The 20,591-nt window shown below is 39.8% G+C and overlaps 1 protein-coding gene across 3 annotated transcripts in view; it reads right to left on the reverse strand.

Moving 5' to 3' along the window:
* Positions 1 to 6,323: 6,323 nt before the first annotated feature.
* The window catches only part of HEPH (hephaestin), a 92,926-nt gene continuing 78,658 nt past the window's right edge, over positions 6,324 to 20,591 (reverse strand). For all 3 annotated transcript variants that reach the window (XM_005876169.1, XM_014547680.1, XM_005876166.2), the window contains exons 16-21: positions 16,960 to 17,066; positions 15,736 to 15,961; positions 13,151 to 13,290; positions 11,906 to 12,068; positions 9,409 to 9,453; positions 6,324 to 7,062 (exon numbers count right to left, since the gene is read on the reverse strand). In XM_005876169.1, coding sequence (XP_005876231.1) covers positions 6,830 to 7,062; positions 9,409 to 9,453; positions 11,906 to 12,068; positions 13,151 to 13,290; positions 15,736 to 15,961; positions 16,960 to 17,066 — 914 coding nt within the window. In that variant the 3' untranslated portion in view covers positions 6,324 to 6,829. The remainder of the gene's footprint in view (positions 7,063 to 9,408; positions 9,454 to 11,905; positions 12,069 to 13,150; positions 13,291 to 15,735; positions 15,962 to 16,959; positions 17,067 to 20,591) is intronic.

Consider the following 20,591-nt stretch of genomic DNA (forward strand, 5'->3'; position numbering starts at 1 on the left):
TGGAATTCCATGGCAGCAGAGAAAGCTGCTTTTTTTTTTGGTCTGGGAAAGTCTTTATTTGGCCTTCAATTTTAAATAGCCTTGCTGGATAGAATGGTCTTGGTTGTAGGACTTTGCTCTTCATCACTTTGAATACTTCATGCCAATTTCTTCTGGCCTGAATTGTTTCTGTTGAGAACAAAGCTGACAGCCTTATGGGAACTCTCTTTCAGGTAACTCTCTCTCTAGCTTGCTGTCTTTAAGGTTCTCTCTTTGTCCTGAATCTTTGCCATTTTAACTATGATGTGTCTTTGTGTGGGTCTCTTTGGGTTCATCTTGATTGGGACTCTGTGCTTCCCACACATGTGTGACTTTTTCTTCACCAGCTTAGGGAGGTTTTCACCCATTATTTCTTCAAACAGGTTCTCAATCCCTTGCCCACTCTCTTTTCCTTCTGGTAATTCTATGATGTATACACTGTTATGCTTGATGTTGCCTCAGAGGTCCCTGAGAAATTCCTCATTTTTAAAATTATCTTTTCTTTTTCATTGTCTGCTTGGGTGCTTACTGTTATCTTATCTTCTGAATTGCTGATTCAATTCTCTGCATAATCTAATCTGCTGTTGATTCTTTCTGGTGTATTTTTTTATTTCAGGTATTGTATTTTTTAAAAAAGTTTTCACTGGTTATTTTTCATATTTTCCATGACATTTTTATTGCTTACTATATTTTTGTTTAAATACTCACTGAGATCATCCATTTTTCTTCTATGGTCCTTGAGCATTATTATAACCATTGTTTTAAACTCAGTATCTGGTATTTCAGTTGCTTCCATTTCATTTAATTCTTCTACTGGGGATTTCTCTTCTTTTATTTAGGGCATATTTCTTTGTCACCCCATTTTGCCTCTGTGTATAAGGTAGATCTGCTATGACTCTGAAGTTTGTTATAATGGTTTTATGATGAAGGTGTCTTGTTGGGCTCAGTGGCACAAACTTCTAGATCACCTGAGCTCAGTGCTCCAGAAATGTTTCTTGTGGGTTATGTGCACACTTCTGTTGTAGTTGAGTCTTGAATGCTGCTGGCCCTTTTGTGGTTGGAGCTAACCATTTAGGCAGTCTGACTGACTATATGGGTAAACTTCGATGACCATATATGAGATGCTGTGCACGGTCTGCCCTTGAGTCAGAGTTTTTGCCAGTATGGTCTGGTGCCTGCCAGAATTTCTATTTTGGGTCTGCCATATGTGTGGCTAGTTGCATTGAGCTCTAGTGTCATCTGAAGCCCACCACTGTTTGTGTTGGTTCTGGGTCCATTTAGGCCAGGTTCAGGTACAGATTAATTTCAGACATTGTGTGTTACCAGCTTTGGGCTAACTCTCTGGAGCTATCATGCTTTTCACTGTTTGTGGCTGTACCTACTGTGCCTGGAGGTGCATGGGAGTGGTCAATCTATGTACTAGTATAAGGGTCAGCTTTCTCTAGCTTAGAGCTGAGGGCTTATCTGCAAAAGGACTGAGGCTTCCTAAGGTCTGCCTCCACTTGTCAGCTACTCCTCTTCCCCATAAGGTTGCCTTGTCTTCTTTCAGACCTTTACAACGTGTTGGGGTCCAACCCCAGCAGGTCCAGGGGTCCCCAAAGGTGTGGACGGAGTCGGCGAAGAAGGAATGACACGGAGACAGCCTTCAGTTGATCAGCAGCCTAGTCAGGACCTCTAGCCAGGATCTCCAGCCAAAGTTCTGGTCGGAGTTCTGGTTAGGAACTGATGAGGATCTGATGTTTATTGTCTTGTTACATCTATATTTATACCAGCCGATTTTAATCCTGTCAATTTCTATTACAAAGGTTAGGGCGTTTCTTATCTCCATTCCAGGGAGTAAAGATTATGTAGCTTAACTACCCGCCTGGCACTTAGTTAAGGGGTTGTATCCCCTCCCTAACCTCGGGGAAAAATCCCCACCTGGGGAAACAACCTTTCTCGGAGAGGTGACCTTGGTTAAAACACATGGCTCGTAAGGAGAGAAAACATATTAAGAACAATATGCTATATATGCCAGGTCCCTTGAAACATATGCTGTGCAGATGTTTCTTTCCTGCAGCGACTGTGTCAAGCAGCAAGGATGGACCGGCTTCCGGCAACAACGAAAGACTGTAGAGATCCCAGGCTGGCCACAAACCACAGCCCCTTCCACAGGTTGTGAGCTCAATAGAGTGGGACAACTGAAATAAGGAGGACATGTCTTGTGGGTCCCCTATTTTGGGTCTACCTTGTTGGCCACTCAATGAGTGGAAAGTGGTCCCTACTCCAGAGTCGAACTACTCAGTCTATGCCAGTTTCCAGGTTCCTCTGGGAGCCTTGCTTCAGATTCAGGTTCAAAAGGCCATCAATCCCCTCTGAAGGAGAAAGCTCAATAGGGCAGAGCCACAAGAGTTCAGGATGACAGATCAAAAGAGTCTTCCATTGGGGGTGATGTCAGCCTAGTCTGCAGGAGGGAAATAAGAACTTCATCCCAGTTCCAGACAATAGCCTCTGAGGGACTCACACTTTGAATGTTCCAGCTTTGACCCACTCTTGCTTTCCCTTGTGGAACTGAGCCCAGCTTAATGGGTTATCTGGTACTTGGCAGGGCTGATCCAAATAGTCTCCCATTTGGGGCAGTGCCTTCAAACCTGTAGGGAGGGGGATGGGAACTTCTTACCCTTCCCAGGGTAGTGAGGGATAAGCTCTCAGAGGTGCCACCAATCCCCTGCTATATAGCCACACACTCCAGCACCCTCCTGTACTGTTCTCAGACAAAGGCTTACATGGGAGGCATGCTCTGAAAGTCTCAGCTCTGCACAATTCTCATCCCCCTTTGCAGCTGAACTCAGCAGGATGGGGCCAGCCAAGTGATTCAACAGGTGGGGGGGATGGGTAAGCCCACACCACTGGTGGGCTTCAGAGGATACCAGAGCTCAGATATAATGATTGAGGTTTAGCTGTAAAGTCAGTCAGACAGCCTAAAATGTTAACTCCAACCACAAAAGGGCCAGCAGCATTCAAGACTCAACTACAACTGCTTGACATGAGGGAGACCAGTCCTCTTTCCAAAGCCAAACAGTTTAGTCACTGTCTGAATCTCTGACAAGAGTCTCTCCCAGAAAAATAGGGCCCCAAAAGTCACTGCTGGGTGCAGCCTGAAGACCTTTCCACAGGATCCAAGTATGGCAGAGTAGTCTCATCAACAGTTGAGGACCCAGCAGTGCAATCCCCAGTCTGGTGTTGTAACAATAGTAGTGCATGTCCTGGGAAAGGCACATCTGGGTCTCCTAGGCAGTCTGAATCACTACTAATTTTCACCACCATATGCAATATGGGATCCTCTTCCCATCTCTGTTCCTCTGGGTTGGCGATCCCTGTGTGGGGTTGAGACCCCATGCTCCTAGGGGGAGGGAATTTTTCAGCTGCCTTTGGCTTCTCAGCCACCACACCTAGGTTTGATGGCTAATCCTTTATGCATCTCTGCCCTTCTTACCACTCTCTATGTGGCTTCTTTAAATCCTTGATTTCAGTTCAGCTAGCCTTCAGTTAGTTATTCAGGTTAATTGCTCTATAATTTAGTTGTATATCCAGTTTGGGGTTGAGAGCAGGTGAGTGTAGCTTCCACCTATTCTATAGCCATCATGGAATCTCCAAAACAATCTATTTTAGGAGGCAGTAACTTTAAGTTTAGCACACAGATTTTGGCATAATTTTCCATGATAATGTAATTGTCAGTGATTTTATTGTACTTTTTTTTTGTTTTGCTTGGTATCTCTGGTGTCATTGGGACTTCTGTTGATCCCTGCCAGAGTCATTTATTTCTGGGTAGGAAAAATATATTATAGCTTGCAGTCCTAAAGAATGTGTTCTGGGTTGAGCAGCTTACTATGTTGAAATTTCCCTTGGGGTAGAGGAATCTGTAGCCTGTAGAGATAAAGAGCACCTTTTCTGATCACTTGGTGTCAGAAGGGTTCCTCCTCAATCCCTGTTTCCATTGCCTCCAGACCACCCTGGGGTTATCACTAGGATTTCTGTTTGACCTTTGACTGCATTCTGCTTGGTTCATTGTTGGGAAGATGCCCAATTGCTCTGTTGCTTAGTTTTTCTCCAGGATGCCTACCTTTATTTTTTAATTTCTTTTTGAGTCCTTATATTGCTTCCTCTTTCATTATTTCTGGGGTGTATTTATCTTCAAGGAGAGATGAGTCTATGGAATCTTATCTGAATTGGAAGCCTAATTTATATTTTAAAAACATCACTTGTCTGCATGAAGAATCCATGATATTGGGTTAGAGTGAATGTGAAGAAAGTAAGCAGGAGGCTATAACACTAGTCCAGGTAACAGATGGCTGTGTTTTTAGACTGGGGTTGTAGCAATGAAGATAGAAACAAATGAATCAGTTAAAGGTATTTTTAGGTAAAACAAACAAGAATCACTAATGTGTTGACTTTGGAAATTTCTGGATTTAGCAATTAAATGGATATAAGTGTCACTTAATTGTCAAAAACTTCTCCTATATCATCATTGGAAGCAAACCCTCCACAAAAAATTACATCTCTTTCTGAAATGCATGCAGGGGCTTGAGCCTACATCCCCCAATCTGGAGCAGTATTACATACTCAGAAGAAGTGTATCCCTATTCCACTTGCCTGTCCTTATCTCAGATTCATGACCAAGCTTACAACCTTCCAGATGAGTGAAAATTATAACTATTATTGACTGGAATCCTCAGAGTATACTGGATTTTCAAAAATCTCCACATTAATAATGAGTCTAAAGAGTTCTGGTGATAAGTGCATTGAATATGCAATGGCTTAAAAAGTTTAACAGTTGTCCTAACCAGTTTAGCTCAGTGGGTAGAGCGTTGGTCTGTGGACTGAAGGGTCCCAGGTTCGATTCTGGTCAAGGGCATGTACCTTGGTTGCGGGCACATCCCCAGTTGGGGCGGTGCAGGAGGCAGCTGATCGATGTTTCTCTCTCATCAATGTTTCTAACTCTCTATCCCTCTCCCTTCCTCTCTGTAAAAAAAAAAACAATAAAATATATTTTTAAAAAAAGTTTAACAGTTGATTTCATAACTAGCAATCCAAACCTTCCCTCACCTCCACCTCCTGCTATGTTCCTGATTTCCAGGAAAGCTCCACAGGAAGCCACTGACCACTATAAATCAAGATGAATGATAAGCTCTGTTCTGCATTTTTCTCTTAAAACTTCAACATTATATGGCAACTGAACACCAGCTTTGTGGGTTTCTACATTTGATGTGCAAGGGGGTTGGCTCCGAATATAGGAATATTGGAGTCAATGTGGGCACAAAGGATGGAGATAGAAGAGGTTTTCATGATATGGGAGGATGGAACAGGTATTTGGAGTCCAATAGATGAAGGCTTGTATCCCTGCCCAACTTCTAGCTGAATGTCCTCAGGTAAAGTTACTTATTCTCTCTGATCCTTAGTTTACTCAAATGTAAAACATAACAGCACTCTTATAAAACTCAAGGAAATCAAATGCAATCGGGTATTAGATGCTTTCTAAAGTATAAGGCACCGTGTATTTCACGCATCATATTCACTATCCCTTATGCCTCCTCTGTTCTCTACTTGCTATGTAAAATGTTAATATGGATACTGTAGTGAGGGTGGGCCATCCTAAACCATCCCTACTCTCTTGTCTGTGGTCTCTTACCAAAGTTTTGAATAGGCTTGAACTTGCAGGTGACAAAGGAATATTGTTTTAAGGTGCCAAAGAGAAGGACTTTGTGTTTTAAAGAGGCCCCCAGAATTTCAAGTAGACCTCTTATATCCCCAACTATCAAAAAAGCCCATGAGATCTGTGTCCTCCTTTCCTTGCCAAGTGGACAGGTTTGAGCCTGACTGCAGTTCTCTATTTTCCTATGGCAACTTTTCTTGGCATTAAGATTACTTTTGGCACCTATGGGGAAAAAAATGATAGCCACCATTCTGATTTTGAGGCTTCCTCTGGGGCGGTGTCTTCATTTCCAAAAAATAAACTTGCAGGCATTCTATACCCATCTATAATCACTCCTCCCCCCACCATAGAGTGCTCTTTTTTTTCAATCACAGTCACAGCTTTTCAGAGGCAAGAGGAAACATCAAAATCATCAAGTTCACTCTTACAGTGTTCTAACAAGTACTTTAGTGTATAGGAATTTCTGTCTAAAATATGGACAAGACGCTTAACATTCCCTTCAGTATAATTGTACTAGTAAATTGGAGGACTGGCTTTCTGAGGAGCTTCTGGGTTCAGAAGTTAAAGGTACTCATGTCAACCACTATCTACCCACTTTTCCAAAATAGTTTGCTTCCAAGGAGAATTAAAATACAATTTGGATCTCCAAATCTAACCCCACTAATTCCCCCATCATGCCTATTTGCTTAGTCCTTAGTTTAGATGTAGATTATATTCACACCTCACATAGTCTTGGTTCAAAGTGAATTAGGCTAGGTCCTGGAAAGAAATAAAAACTTATTTGATGTGTTTTATTCTTGGTATGTACTTTGTGAGAAGGGTCAGTTTTTAGGAATTTCCAGATCTTCCAAGTGTCAGTGAGTGATAGAATCTAGCCATTGAAATTTGTGATATATAATTTTAGAGGACTCACCTAGCCCCAGGTTCCCAAGTGGAGCAAAAAGAAAAAGAGGGAATATAGCATTTCTATGTAAATAAATAAGTGGGGAAAAAACCCCAAACAAGTTTGATTTCCTCCTATGCCTGTCTACCACCCATGCTCCTTTTACAGTGGGGTCATCTGCTAGTCCATGGCCTGCTGAGAGAGCATTCCAGATGTGTAGTGCCAAGAGTCAGCTGTTAGTTCTTGAGGGACAGAAGCTTAAAATTATCATCTAGGATAGACCTCCTGTTGCGCCGTAGTTTTTTTTGACGATGTTGGTGCCAGACCACACCACCAAGAGCCAGGGCAATGAGCAGGAGAATGACACCAGTGGCAATTAGGATAGAAGCCAGCATCTCGATATCCTTTACAGGGATCTGCATGCCCAGCATCTTCACATTGTCTTCTCTAAAGTCTCTGGAGATTGCTGCTGAAATGGAACAAGAGGAAAATGGGCACCCTGGGCTGGAGCATACATTAAAGGGGCACTTGCAATATACTAAAAGAGAAAAAACAATTCTATACAAATAAAACAGAGGAATTATCCCCATCCCTAAAAATACTAGCTGATGAAAACAGACTCAGAGGTTACAGTGACTTCTTATAACAAGATTTTATAGCTAAGAAAGTCCTTAGGAATCATTGAGGCCATAATCCCCCTATGAAAAGAGCTAAGACTCAAAGTAGGAAGAGCCTTAATAGAAATATATCAAGGCTTATGATGTAAAAAATGGATTTGGTTTGTATGGTTATAAAAGGAAGAATTAAAAACAATAAGTAGAAACTCCAGGGAAGAAGTTTGACCATTGGACCTGCCACTGTGCTGTCACCTCTTTGAATCATGATAACACTGATGTCACATTGATCTTTTTAGGTGAAATATTTAATTGTCTGAGTTCCTAGTATGCAAACTTTTAATGATCTCCAATTAACCTATGGAGTAAAGCTCAGACTCAAGTCAGTCAGGCATTCCCACTTTCACAATTAGGCTCTAACCTACTTTTCTACCCTTATCTTCTACTAGTCAGCTACAGCAACTCATTATTTGTTCCCCAGAATAAGTGACCCTCTTTTAGACCTCCAAGACTTTCTCATGCTCCTCCTTTTGCTTGAATACCCTTTCTTCCTCCTACATTTCTATCCCCAATTTAAATGTTACAGGTCTCTGTAAAGCTTTAACTAATTCAGCTGGACAGTTAAAGCTCCTTTTTTCGTGTGTTTTCAAAGTATCTCACAATTTACTTGCTTGGGTTAAGTTATCTAATCCCCTCTCATTTCTGTACTACAGTCACCTATTTTTTTAAGGGATAATAACTGTACTTAACTCAGAGGTTTATTGTGAAGATTAAGTGAGTTAGTATTTGTAAATATTTAGTATAGCACCTGGAAGATAGTATATGCACAATAATTGATAGCTGTTATTACTGTTTGCCTTTTTAAAACAACATATAACATCTAGCACTGCAATTATTGTTTTTCTGTCTCATTTCATTTTTTAGACACAAATCTCTTGAAATATAATATCTATGTCTTATTTGCTTTGATGTCCCTGACACTCAGAATCTGTTCAATGAATATCTAACTGGATGAATGTATATTCTTACAGAAGTGAAACAAGATTAAGTGCATGCATATGTGTGTATGGTGATCCACTCTCAGCCTCATCTTGCCTCTTCACAAACCCTCCAGGATACATCCTAGTTCCATGGTTGTCAGTTTATAAGATACATAGGCAGATCATTAGAAAATTTCCAAACACAGCTGAAAAAATTTCCAACTAAGTTGATAATCTTTAATATTCTTTCTAGCTCTCATAACTTTTGAATCTTTCTGAAACTTAGTTCAGGTACAAATTGGGTGGAAAATGAAAGCACTATTTGGACCTATGCTAGAAAGAACAAGAATCTATATTTTCTTATAGGGAAGAAATGGCTGGTTCTAAAGAGTAAACTGCTTGGTATTCCATATTTGCAAGAATAAAAATACCTGGTACAGACTCTATGGCAGCGGTTCTCAACCTGTGGGTCGCGACCCCTTTGGAGGTCAAATGACCCTTTCACAGGGGCCGCCTAAGACCATCGGAAAACACATATATAATTACATATTGTTTTTGTGATTAATCACTATGCTTTAATTATGTTCAATTTGTAACAATGAAATTGGGGGTCACCACAACATGAGCAACTGTATTAAAGGGTCGCGGCATTAGGAAGGTTGAGAACCACTGACTTTTACATATTGTTTTTGTGATTAATCACTATGCTTTAATTATGTTCAATTTGTAACAATGAAAATACATCCTGCATATCAGATATTTACATTACAATTCATAACAGTAGCAAAATTACAGTTATGAAGTAGCAATGAAAATAATTTTATGGTTGGGGGTCACCACAACATGAGGAACTGTATTAAAGGGTCGTGGCATTAGGAAGGTTGAGAACCACTGCTCTATGGTATTTGTTCTAGTTTCACACTGTCTCTATGGGCAATTCATGACTGTGCTACAGTTTCTTCATACCCAACCCAGCAAGACCTCAAACTTTCTTCAGCCTTCAACTCAGGAGGTTGGGGGAGAGGCCATAGAGAATAAACCTATGGAGGGAAGCTGAACCTGAAATTCCTGGCTTCTGAAGTTTTGAAGAAATCTTAGAATGCTTTCTGCTAGTATTTCGGTCCATCTTTCAGTCATGTGAATCCCATATATTAGAGACACATACCTTCCCACAAATGCACATTGGATATAACTACCCAGTCTGTGTATCACTCTTCCTACCTTTTTCAATCTCGTTGGTGATGGTGGTGATAATGCTTACGTGTTCTAGAGAGAAAAAAAGACAAGAAGTTAGTCCTGTTATTCTTCCTATCAATCTACAGGGTCACTGTGGGAGGTTGGCACTGGTTGGGGAAATCTCTGGGGTAAAATAACAAAAAATGAGGGTACCTGGGATTAACTAACTTATGGTCAAAGTCAATATTGGTATGTAAATTTGCTTTTGAGTAGTGACACAAAATTTGAGCAAATGCATAAACTTAGGAGAAAGGTAAGCCATCCCTATGCATTATTTACATAATTATTGGCACTTCCTCTATTACCATTATTACTCTTTTTGTCAACCTTTCCACCCTCCCTTCAGGAAGACCCTACATATTCAACCTCTTCTTCCTCTTCTTGTTTTAATGAGGCCGAGTTCTTCTCTAAGGACTATACTTCCTTTACATCCTCTCAATAGTGCTTTGAGATTATTGCTCCTCTCCTTTTTGTAAAGACCTATCTCTTTTGAAGCTCGTATTATTTAGCCAGAATAGCCATACCACTTTTTGTCAATGTTCCTAGCAGTTCTTTTCATTCATGGAAATCTTTAATACCTGGCTCAGTCTTTCTCTCCTCAGTTCTCACTATGGGTGTTGATCCATCATCCAATACTCAAGCTTCACCATTTCTGAACTTCTTAACTCCAATAACTTTTCCACATCTACTCCAATTCTATCAACTACTACCATGATCACATTGGACTTTTTATGCAATACTGCTCCATATCAAAAATCTAAAATCTAGCAACAGCTTTCTGTCCTTTTTGTATGCTAACACTATTTATTTCATTCCACCTGTTATTTCCCTCTCATGAAGACCTCTAGCTCCCGGAACCTTCAGTTTTTTCCTAACATGCTACCTTTATCCTGTCTTTTCTTTCCTTCTTGGTCAGGCTAGACTCCATGTTCTGTCAACTCAACTACAAACTTCTAGGGAGTGTTGTAATAATCTACAAAAAATTCAGTAATTATAATTTCCCTGTATTTTGTCTGGTATGCTAAATGCTGGTGGAGAAAAATCACATAAATACAATATAAAGATCAGTATTCTTTGTGTCCAACTTTAAATAAGCCCTCAAAGCTGCCAGGCAATAATTAATTTCCCAGTACTGAGAGTAAACTTCCTAGAGTGGTTATTTTAAACATTTGGCCACTCTCCTCAAGCCCCTTACCTGACCATCTATCCTTCACTCTCAGCATTTTGATGACACATCAATTCATCACTTGACTTGGCTCTAAGGATTGACAATACAACAAAGAGCTTTCCATAGAGCTTATCTGGGTGGTAGGAAATAGTACTAGAGTAGTATGTGGAAGCCTCATTCTAGCAGTATGGTTTACCAGAGGACAAAACTTTTCAAACACACAGGAAATCATAGTGTATAATTATTTGTCCACCCCCACAGGATAAACAGCAGAATTGTAATCCCTACCTTGATTTGCTAGTCTTTTTGAATGCCTGAAGACTTTCTCACACTTTCTATTCTTGACAGAGTGCCAATTTCTGGCAATCTCAGAATATCTACCTTAATACCACTATTTTTTTCAGAACCATATGGCACTTTTAAAAAAGCACAGGAGAAAAAATTTCCTGGATTTATGTGGGCCCCAGGAGATTTTATATGGCCTCTTGTAAGGGGCATAATGCTAAGAACTGAACTCAGGTTGAAAAGCTTAAGAAGTGAGAGACTTAACCCTTTAATGACCCAAACGCATATAATCCAACACAGCCTACCTTTCTACATTCTTGGCAACTAACAAAGATTTATTGGTAAAGAAACTAACCCAGATATTCTCTTTCCATATTAAAAAATCATAAGGAAAAAAATTTTCCTCTTGGTAGCAACTTTGTCTGAGATAAGCTGTAATCAAAAGCTATTATTTATTTCCAGCCATAGACAGAGTTGTTCCAGGACAGAAAGAACTGCCTTTCACAATCCTCACAAGAAAAATTAACTAAGGAGTGCTTATTAGAATTATGTTTCTTCTTATTTTTATATACTGGATTCATTAACAACATTTCTTGAAATAGTGACTTTAATTAATTCTAAATAATAAATTTATATACAAAATAAATATATTTCAAAGTAGTTTCAGGCAGTTTCAATTGATTTGAGCTCAATGGGTATCAAAGAAATTAGAAGGAGGCAAGAGCAAGGGGGCAATGGAGAATAAGAAATATTGGATGACAGGGGGATGAGAGCATGAGTGGCGGGGGGGGGGTGGGGGGTAATGGGGGGGTGAGGACACATTTGTAATACCTTAACCAATAAAGAAATTAAAGATTAAAAAAATAAAAAAGTAAAAAAAAAGAAATATTGGATGAGAGAACACCTATGCTGTCTTAAGTTCTGGTTCTCCTGGGATTAGAAGAACAGGTGAGATGTTTTAGGATTATCTAGTTTCAATAGGCTAGACAAGTGCCAGACGATGGCACAGCTTGGGTAGTTAGTTCTTACCTCTTTGTGATAAGACAGTAAAGAGAGTTTCCATGCCAGCATGGACATGGTCAGTAACATGACAGTGAATAAGCCATGTCCCAGGGTTGCTGGCCACCATCTCCACAACCTCGAAGGTCCCCGGGAATAAATCCACCACATCTGCCCGGTAGCTCTCTCCATTCTGCAAGAGATATTAGGGGTGAAGGGGAAGTGGATAGTATAGAGATCACCTCACAATATAAAAATCAATAGGCTTGGAAGTGCACATTAGGTACGTGGGACTCCAATTTATAGAGCAGAGAACAGCTTAAATAGTTCACCTTATTTATCTTCCCAATGAACCTGCCCACACAAACTAAATCAATAGAGGGGACTCTTTCTCCTCCTACTTATTCTTAAAGTATTCCAAAATAAAAGATAGTGAAGCTACCTCTAAGGAGCTAAACTGGGGATGAAATCTGGGGAATTAGTCTTAAGCCTTGAACTCTGCGAAGGAGCTACATATTTTCTTTAACAATGAAAATCAAAATAGGTTATTCTTGCCCTAACTGGTTTGGCTCAGTGGATAGAGCATCGGCCTGTGGACTCAAGGGTCCCAGGTTCGATTCTGGTCGGGGGGCATGTACCTTGGTTGCGGGCACATCCCCCGTAGGGAGTGTGCAGGAGGCAGCTGATCGATGTTTCTCTCTCATCAATGTTTCTAACTCTCTATCTCTCTCCCTTCCTCTCTGTAAAAATCAATAAAATATATTCTAAAAAAATAGGTTATTCTTCATATCATCACTTTTCTCAGCACTTTTAGATCTTTACCTATATCAATGCCTCCAACTCTGTCCCTTTTCTTAAGATTAAATCTTCTTCAAGACCTACATGTTTTGTTATGAACTCCTTAATTGAAGTTCTTCTTATAATAGATGAAGTATTTTCAGATTCTGAGACAACACTGAAATTCCTAGATCTTGCAATAACAGCTCATTGTGTCTGGAGTCCTTGACTGAGAACCAATTACATTTATTCCTTCAATCCCCCTACTCCATAAATGAGCAACTTGTTTCTTCTATACCAGAGTGGAAAGCTAAGGTGTAGACAGAAGCAATGCTGGGATATATGAGTCAAAGTAGAATTTCCAGCCCAATGTTCCATGTATAAGACTTATCCTCTTTTAACTGATTATTTTGTTCTTTGCTATTCCCTTCTTCCTCAATGGCTCTTAAGGCACTCCATTAATCACCCTTGAGGGACTCAGCCCTCTTTCTAGCTCACCCGATAGAGGAAGCTCTCTGCATGGAAGTGGACAGTGTGCAGGTCAATATCTTGGCCCATGGCTAGCATGTACCAGGCCACTCGTTCTCCTTTGTACATGGTAAGACCTTTGAGGTTGGCATAGAGCTTTCCATTAATGGCTGTAAAAGAATACAAAGTCCTTATATCTCTCATTTTGACTTTCCATTGCCACCGCCCTAGGGCTAGTCCCTATTTTCTCTGTTGATAGCAATAGCCTCTTAACTACTCTCATCTCTATTTCATTTGTTCCCCTCAAGTTTATCTTCCACATTGGTGTTATAAGAGTGGACTTCTAAATAATTAATATGACCATGCTATTCTGTTGTTTAAAATACTTTAAAACCTCCCTCCTGCCCAAAAGATCAAGCCCATGGCTTCTTAACTCAACCAACATGGTCATTCAAAATATGGCCTCAAAACATTTTTCCAGACTCATCTCCCATTATCCAACACACTTATTTCTTGTAGGGTAATTTATTCACCATCCCCCATATGTCCCAATATGCATATTCTTTGTGTCCCTTCTCATGTTTTGGAACTTCCCTCCCCTAAATCCTGCCTCCTTCTATCCATCTGTTCAAATCCCAATCAAACCTTCACCTTCTCCACAACACTTCTTTGATTAGCTCCTTTTGGTACCTCTCATTTTCTGCACCCCTTCCACCTCTGAACTTCTCCAGTACTGTCTGTTTTGCCTTTTGGAACACACCAGAAATTGCCTCTATATTTACTTATCTTTAATTTGTGGAAGATTGTATCCCCAACTAGATTCTAGGTTCCTAGTAAGCAGGAAATGATAATAATATAGTACTATTGTTCCTTTATACTCTCCAGAACACCCAGCAGACACATTAGCTTACAATAAATACTTTTAAAAGACATCACATTTTTAAAATTAATAATGATATCAATGAATGGGCTTCATCATCTGCCTCCTCCTAGGCTACATCTATACTCTAAAGACAATAAACTACTCATTTTCATGTTAATGAACATTGCCAGGATTATGCCCAAGATGCATTCCTCAACTTCTCATGTTCTCAGAGAAGGAAGGTAATTTCCACTCTACACCTCAAGATGAAAAATAATGGAAGGGACATTTATATGCACCTTTCGTATTATCCCCACCAAACTGAATTTGAGAAAAAAACAACACTAAACATACTCAATTTAGCCTTTTCTGAATCTTCTCTCTCTTGAATCTGTCTGACCATAGAAAGGAGTGCAAACAGATTTACTATTCCATTGTGGAAAAGATTCTGTCCCTGAAAAGGAAGATGGCTAATGTTGGCCATATATGTCAATGACAGGACAGAAAACCTATATATTACGGGAAGAGTATTAGGAAGCCCACTTAATTGAAGAACCAAATTTGGTTTTCCAATTAGCCTTTTCAATAAGTTCACATTTGACCTCAAACATCTCTATCTCTTTCTGAATTAGTTCATGAATCTGAAAGGGAAGGGAATAATATTATCTATTTCCCCTCAGAACTCTACATTATTTAACTTTATCTCCAGTGCCAGCATTCAAAAAGTTCTTAACCAATACCTGATGGACAGATAGGTAGATTGATTGTATATGAAAACTTTGGATGAATGAGCATATAAAGAAGCAGATGGAAATGGGCATTAGCCCAATTCCTGTTCTAATAGGATCTAACTGTGCTTACTCCCTTTTTGTCCTGGGAAATTTATTTATTTGATTTGACAGGAGATAAAGTTCACTTTGTAGTTTGTGAAACATCTGTTCCAATGTGAATTGTTCATATATCCACAAAGGAGAAATAACTAGAATCCATGTGACAATGAAATACTACTTTTGAATTTCATTAGAGTCACTAACAAAGCTACACCTTATGCTCAGGTCAAAGGAATATTACATTAGAAGGGATAGTGAGAAATAACTTAATACATTTCACTGCATTTAAATTCTCCCTCTTGTTTGAGATTTCCTATTGTTTTTGAAGAGATACACATATTTCTAGAACAATGGAGGGCTTGAATGCACAATGTCCCTCCAAAATCCACTCAAGCATAAAAAACCCACCTCTTTCTTGTAATATAAACCAAGTATGTTACTATCTTAGGCTCTCTCCACCAATTCTTCAATCTGTAAATTGAAGTTTGTTTTTAAAAATAGACTAAAAGATAAACTTCCATCTGTCTATATTATAAAAGCATATATCAGATCTAGAGTAGTAAATAAATAAGATGATATTGAGAAACTAAATTCAGGATTTTGAAGCAGAGAAACCCTCAGCAGCCAGTTCACCAAATACATTGAAGTTCATAAATGTCCATCTTGCCTTCTTTAATATGTTCAAATATGCTGATGTCACCACAGAAACTTTACAGAGTCAGCATTCCTGCTTTCTTGGGACCTGATCTAATATAGACTACATATCTGCTTTGTGTATATAAATGTAAAATAGTAGGAGACATTTTTTCCATTTGTCTCTATTCCACCTTTCTACCTTCCCATTTTTTAAAGGAATTATGCACCCTTGGATAGTAATGGGTCTATCAGATACCCCTATATAATCAGTGGGGACTTCTACAGACCATGCATTTTATTACTCTCCAAGAAAGTTTCATCCTGTAGGTTAATACGGTCTGGCTCCTGGGCTCCATGGGTTGCCACGTTCTCATCCAGATACCAAGACTGATTCTCATCAAAAATCAAGAATAATAAGGCAAATTCTCGGTCCATGTCATTTCGTAATCCATGGGATTCCAGGATGCCCTTTCTGCAGATGACCAAGGGCCCCACCAAGCCACTGTATATGTCCTGAAAATTGGAGGAAAAGAGAGTGAAAGATATGAGATTGTTCCTGAGTGGCAGTGCTATACAGAAAGCCAAGCTGACATTCAAGCCCACTCTGCCCTCAGAAATTCATCATAATGTTTTACATTTATAATCATCTTCAATATGTTATCTGAATTTATCCTCATAAATATCTTAGGACACAGGTAAGGTGTGCTATATAAGGTTTGTTTTAGCTAGGCTAGACTATTCAATGATCTGTAAACCCACCAGAACTTTCAAAACCCAGTGCTTTTTCTCATACTGTCTCTTCTTTCTAAAATGCCCTCCCCTCTGCCATATCGCTTGTCATATGGCAAATTCTTATTTATCTGTCAAGACTCAAAGTACATGCAACTTCCATTCATTGTGAAGCCTTCTCCAGCTTCCCTCTCATTCATCCCCACCTCCAAGCAGAAGTAATCACTGTCTGGTGAACCCACATATAACTGTTACATGGTTTTAAAGATATATATATCTTTCTGTTTGAATATGGGAACTCTATCTTACATTTATATCATTTAAAGCACCAAGTAAAATGTTGAAAATGTAGTAGTCTCTCAATAAATGATTGCTGATATCTGGTTGTAGATTGGTGGCTAGATTCATAAACCCATTTTCCAGATAAGAACACAGAAGCAGAATGACTTATCTAAAGTCACTCCAAAGGCAGGATTAAACAAAATTTGAGGCTATAGCCCCACTCTTTTGACAAGCAATCCTAGGCTTTTTAAATCAGAGCTTATAAAATCCAAGAAGAAGAATCAAGAAAGAAAATGCTCACAGCAAACATGTGATGTTATCTATTTCCTTAATTCCTTCTCCTATTAAAATAATCCAAGCATTTAAGGAATTTTTTCCCCAAACCCGAGACCTTAGTATTTCAGTGATGGGCTTTTTATTACAGCCATTAATAGCTTCTTTTTGTCAGTCAGTTTGCCCATTTGTGAGACTCACCTTCAGGAAGCCAACATTGTATTTACCTTGATGGGATCTACTGCAGAATAATAAATCCAGGAAACACAAGCAGAATCATTGGGTCCTGGGCCGGATCTTTCTGGGATGTTCCATTTGTAAGTGAGAACCTCACCTAGGAAAGGTAATATGGACCTCTAGTTGGACCAGGTCAGAAATTTCTCACAACTCCCTAGTTTTCCTAAGTGGCTAAGGTGGGTAAGTCCCAAAACCTTTAAGATTATTCTTTGTCATTTTTATATCAGCCTCCATTTTATTTTGTGTGATTTTGCTCTTCTACATCATAGAACAACCTCAACCTCTCTTCTATTTATCCTTTCCTTAAAGGCTTAGGTTCAATCATCTGTTAAAGCAGCTCTGTTACTGTTCTCTCTGCTTATAATATCCTCCCTTCTTTGGCTATGTTTTGTTCTTTTCTTGCTGCTGCCTTCTATAAGGAGCTGTCTACCCAAGGCTCTGTCTCCAGTCCTCTTCTACATTTTCATAGTCTCTCCATGGAAATTCTTATTTGCCTTTCTGATATCAATTATTATCTATGTAGTCATAATTTTAAAATACTTAGTCAGACTTCTCTTGCCATTAAGCTTCAATCTGACATTTTCAATTAGGTTCCTGGGCATCTTTTGAAGATTATCCTGACAGTACATGAAAAATTAAAATTGTTATGAACTCACCTCCTTCTTTTGAAAAAATGCTGTTAGTCATTCTGTGCTCCCAGTGTCTAGAAAAGATACTAAAACCATCCTAGCTACCCAGATGCAAAACTTTAGTCTTATTTGTATCCCTACCTTCATGCACAAATCATCCAAACAAATGATAAATTCTATCAATTGTACCTCTACAATATATTTTATAGCCATAACCTCCTCTCTCTAATTCCTAATATCCATACCCTAATGTAGGCACTTGTTTTTTCAACTGGACTACTAGAAAACCTCCCAATATGTTTCTCTGCATCCAAGTCTTCCCCTCTGACTGATGCCATATTACATTTTATAACAGACTAGAGGCCCAGTGCATGAAATTCATCCAAAGGACTCGACCCTCACAGCCAGGGAGGCTGCCTCAGCCCTCGCAGCCCCTGCTTGGTCCAGAAGGTCATTCAGCTGTCCAGTCTAATTAGCATATTACACTTTTATTATTATAGATTTATCAAGATATAATTTGCATGCCATGAAATTCAACCATTAAAGTACACTATTCACTGGTCTTTATATTCACAGAATTTTGTAACCATCACCACAATCAATGTTAAAAAATTCACTGTCACAAAAAAATAACCCTATACTCCTGAGCTATCATTCCTTAATCTATCTCCTCCCCAGACCCTTAGCAACTACTAACCTACTTTATGTTTCTATAGATTTTCCCATTCTGAGATTTTGATACAAATGGAAAACTACTGGAGTGACATCAGCAAGATGGAAAACTATCAGGTTCTAATGCTCATCTTCCCCACCCCCAAATAGCAACAAAACAGGAAATAAACTATATACACACAAAAATTGCTCTGAGAGTGTTCCGGAATACAATAAAGAACTTATAACAACTCAGTGGAGAAAAAAAATAAAAATGTACATAGAGTAAAATGTAGGAAGTATCTTATATATAACCCTACTCTGGCAAAGCTAGGCACCAAGTGGGAACCTACTGTGGAAAAGGAAAGCAGAGAAGTCTTATAACCAAGGATTTATAGAAGAGGCCACATTGAGACTGGTAGAAATGGCAGAGACATGAAAAAGGCTAGCCCTTTACCTACATGTGCCAGTTGAGAATCAGGAGGGATATCTTAGCTGCAGAGGTTCCCCTGAGGAGTGAGGAGTCTCAACCCCACCATAGGTTCTCCAGCCCAGAGCACCAGAGACAGGAAGAAGAGCCCACATTACATCTGCCTGTGAAAATCAGAGGAGATTCCATCTGCCAGGGGAGACAGGAATCTTCTAAGAACCCAGGTAAACTCATAAAGGGCAAGAACACAATATTGCATTTGCAAGTATGCACCCTGGACACCAGCGAAGGGGTGGTAGCTCAGAGAGGACTGGAGTCATACAGGGAGAGATTGGATTGTGTGTCTTCAAGAAGAGGACTATAAGGACAGCCGCCATTGTCTTTGTGCTGACCTCTCCCACACCCCACACAGATGCTATCTGGGTTGAGCACTCCCTTCCATGCCATGCCAGCCTAGGGGAATGCACTAGCCCCATCCTCCCAACTGCCTATGGCCCCACCTTGCCAAGCTCATGCCATGAGGAGTCTGCTGTCTATCACCAGCCAGGGCCCATGGTGCAAACTTTCTTGGAAATCTTTTCAAAAGGTCTATTTTTCTCCCACATGCCCTGACCAGTGCCACTGATCCTATGCAGATTCATCCATCCACAGGGCCAAATCTTAATCTGTTTTAGCCCAATGAAACTACTGACTTCACCCTGATGACTCCCTGAGATCCTGCCATAAAATAAAGTTCCACAGACTACAAATGAGTGATGACTGACCTTGGTATACCCTGAGACATTTGCTGGGTGGCCTCAAATCCAGCATTGGTGCCCAGTTTGAATCTGTATTAATCTAGTAAATACCAGAGGATCTTTCAGTGACTGAGCCTAACAGACAGACAGTTAACAGAGATAAATCTCAGTGTGCCTTGGGCCTTTTGCTGACCTTCCCCCAAGCTTGGGGCTGGTGGAAGCTGGTTTTGGTACACAACACAGCCTTTCCCATATGTACTCAGGCCCAGAAGGAAAAAAACACACACACTGTGGATCACTTTGTAGCTCTTAACAAGGCCTGTCACAGGAGCAATCTAATATTGAACTACACCAGAGTCCCACCCAAAAGGCCCCAGAACCAACATACCAAGTGGCCTCATTCAGACCACATCAGAGAATGACTCAATTAGCTACACAAGTGGAACACTTAAAGGAAGATCTCAACAGGGAACAGAAACTGCTAGGGTGAATTCACTTCATGGGACCAGCCCCTGCAGAGTAGCTTTTATTCTATGGTTGGGGTCAATCCTTATAGTCAACTAGTCTGAGGTTCAACCTGACACATGGATGGGTCAAGAGCAATCAAGACTCAACTACAATAAGAGGTCTCATGTGAATAACACAAGGGACCTTCCTGGAGCACCTAACTCAGATAATCAGGAAGACTTGTGCCATTGAGCCAGCAGGACATCCACTACATTGGGCCACCCTACCAAGACCAGGAGATGGCAGATATATCCATTATATAGAAACAAATAGAGACACCAAACATTGGGAGACAAAGAAACATGACCAAAACGAAATAATAGGAGAAATCCCCAGGAAAATAAGTAAATAAAATAAAATGGGGGCAAGCAATCTACCAAATACAGAGTTAAAAACAATGGTTATATGAATGCTCCAAAAACTCAGGGAAAGAATGAACATAGTGATAAATAAGGTGATAGTAAGAATAAAAATGGGACAAGAAGACAAAAATGAACCATTCAGGCCCAGCTGGTATAGCTCAGTGGTTGAGCATCAATCCATGAACCAGGAGGTCATGGTCTGATTTCCTATCAAGGCACATGCCCGGGTTGCAGACTTGATCCACAGTGGGGGGAATGGAGAAGTCAGTTGATCAATGATTCTCTCTCATCATGATGTTTCTATCT

The sequence above is a fragment of the Myotis brandtii genome, unplaced genomic scaffold (genome assembly GCF_000412655.1).
Source record: "Myotis brandtii unplaced genomic scaffold, ASM41265v1 scaffold480, whole genome shotgun sequence".
Lineage (NCBI taxonomy): Eukaryota > Metazoa > Chordata > Mammalia > Chiroptera > Vespertilionidae > Myotis > Myotis brandtii.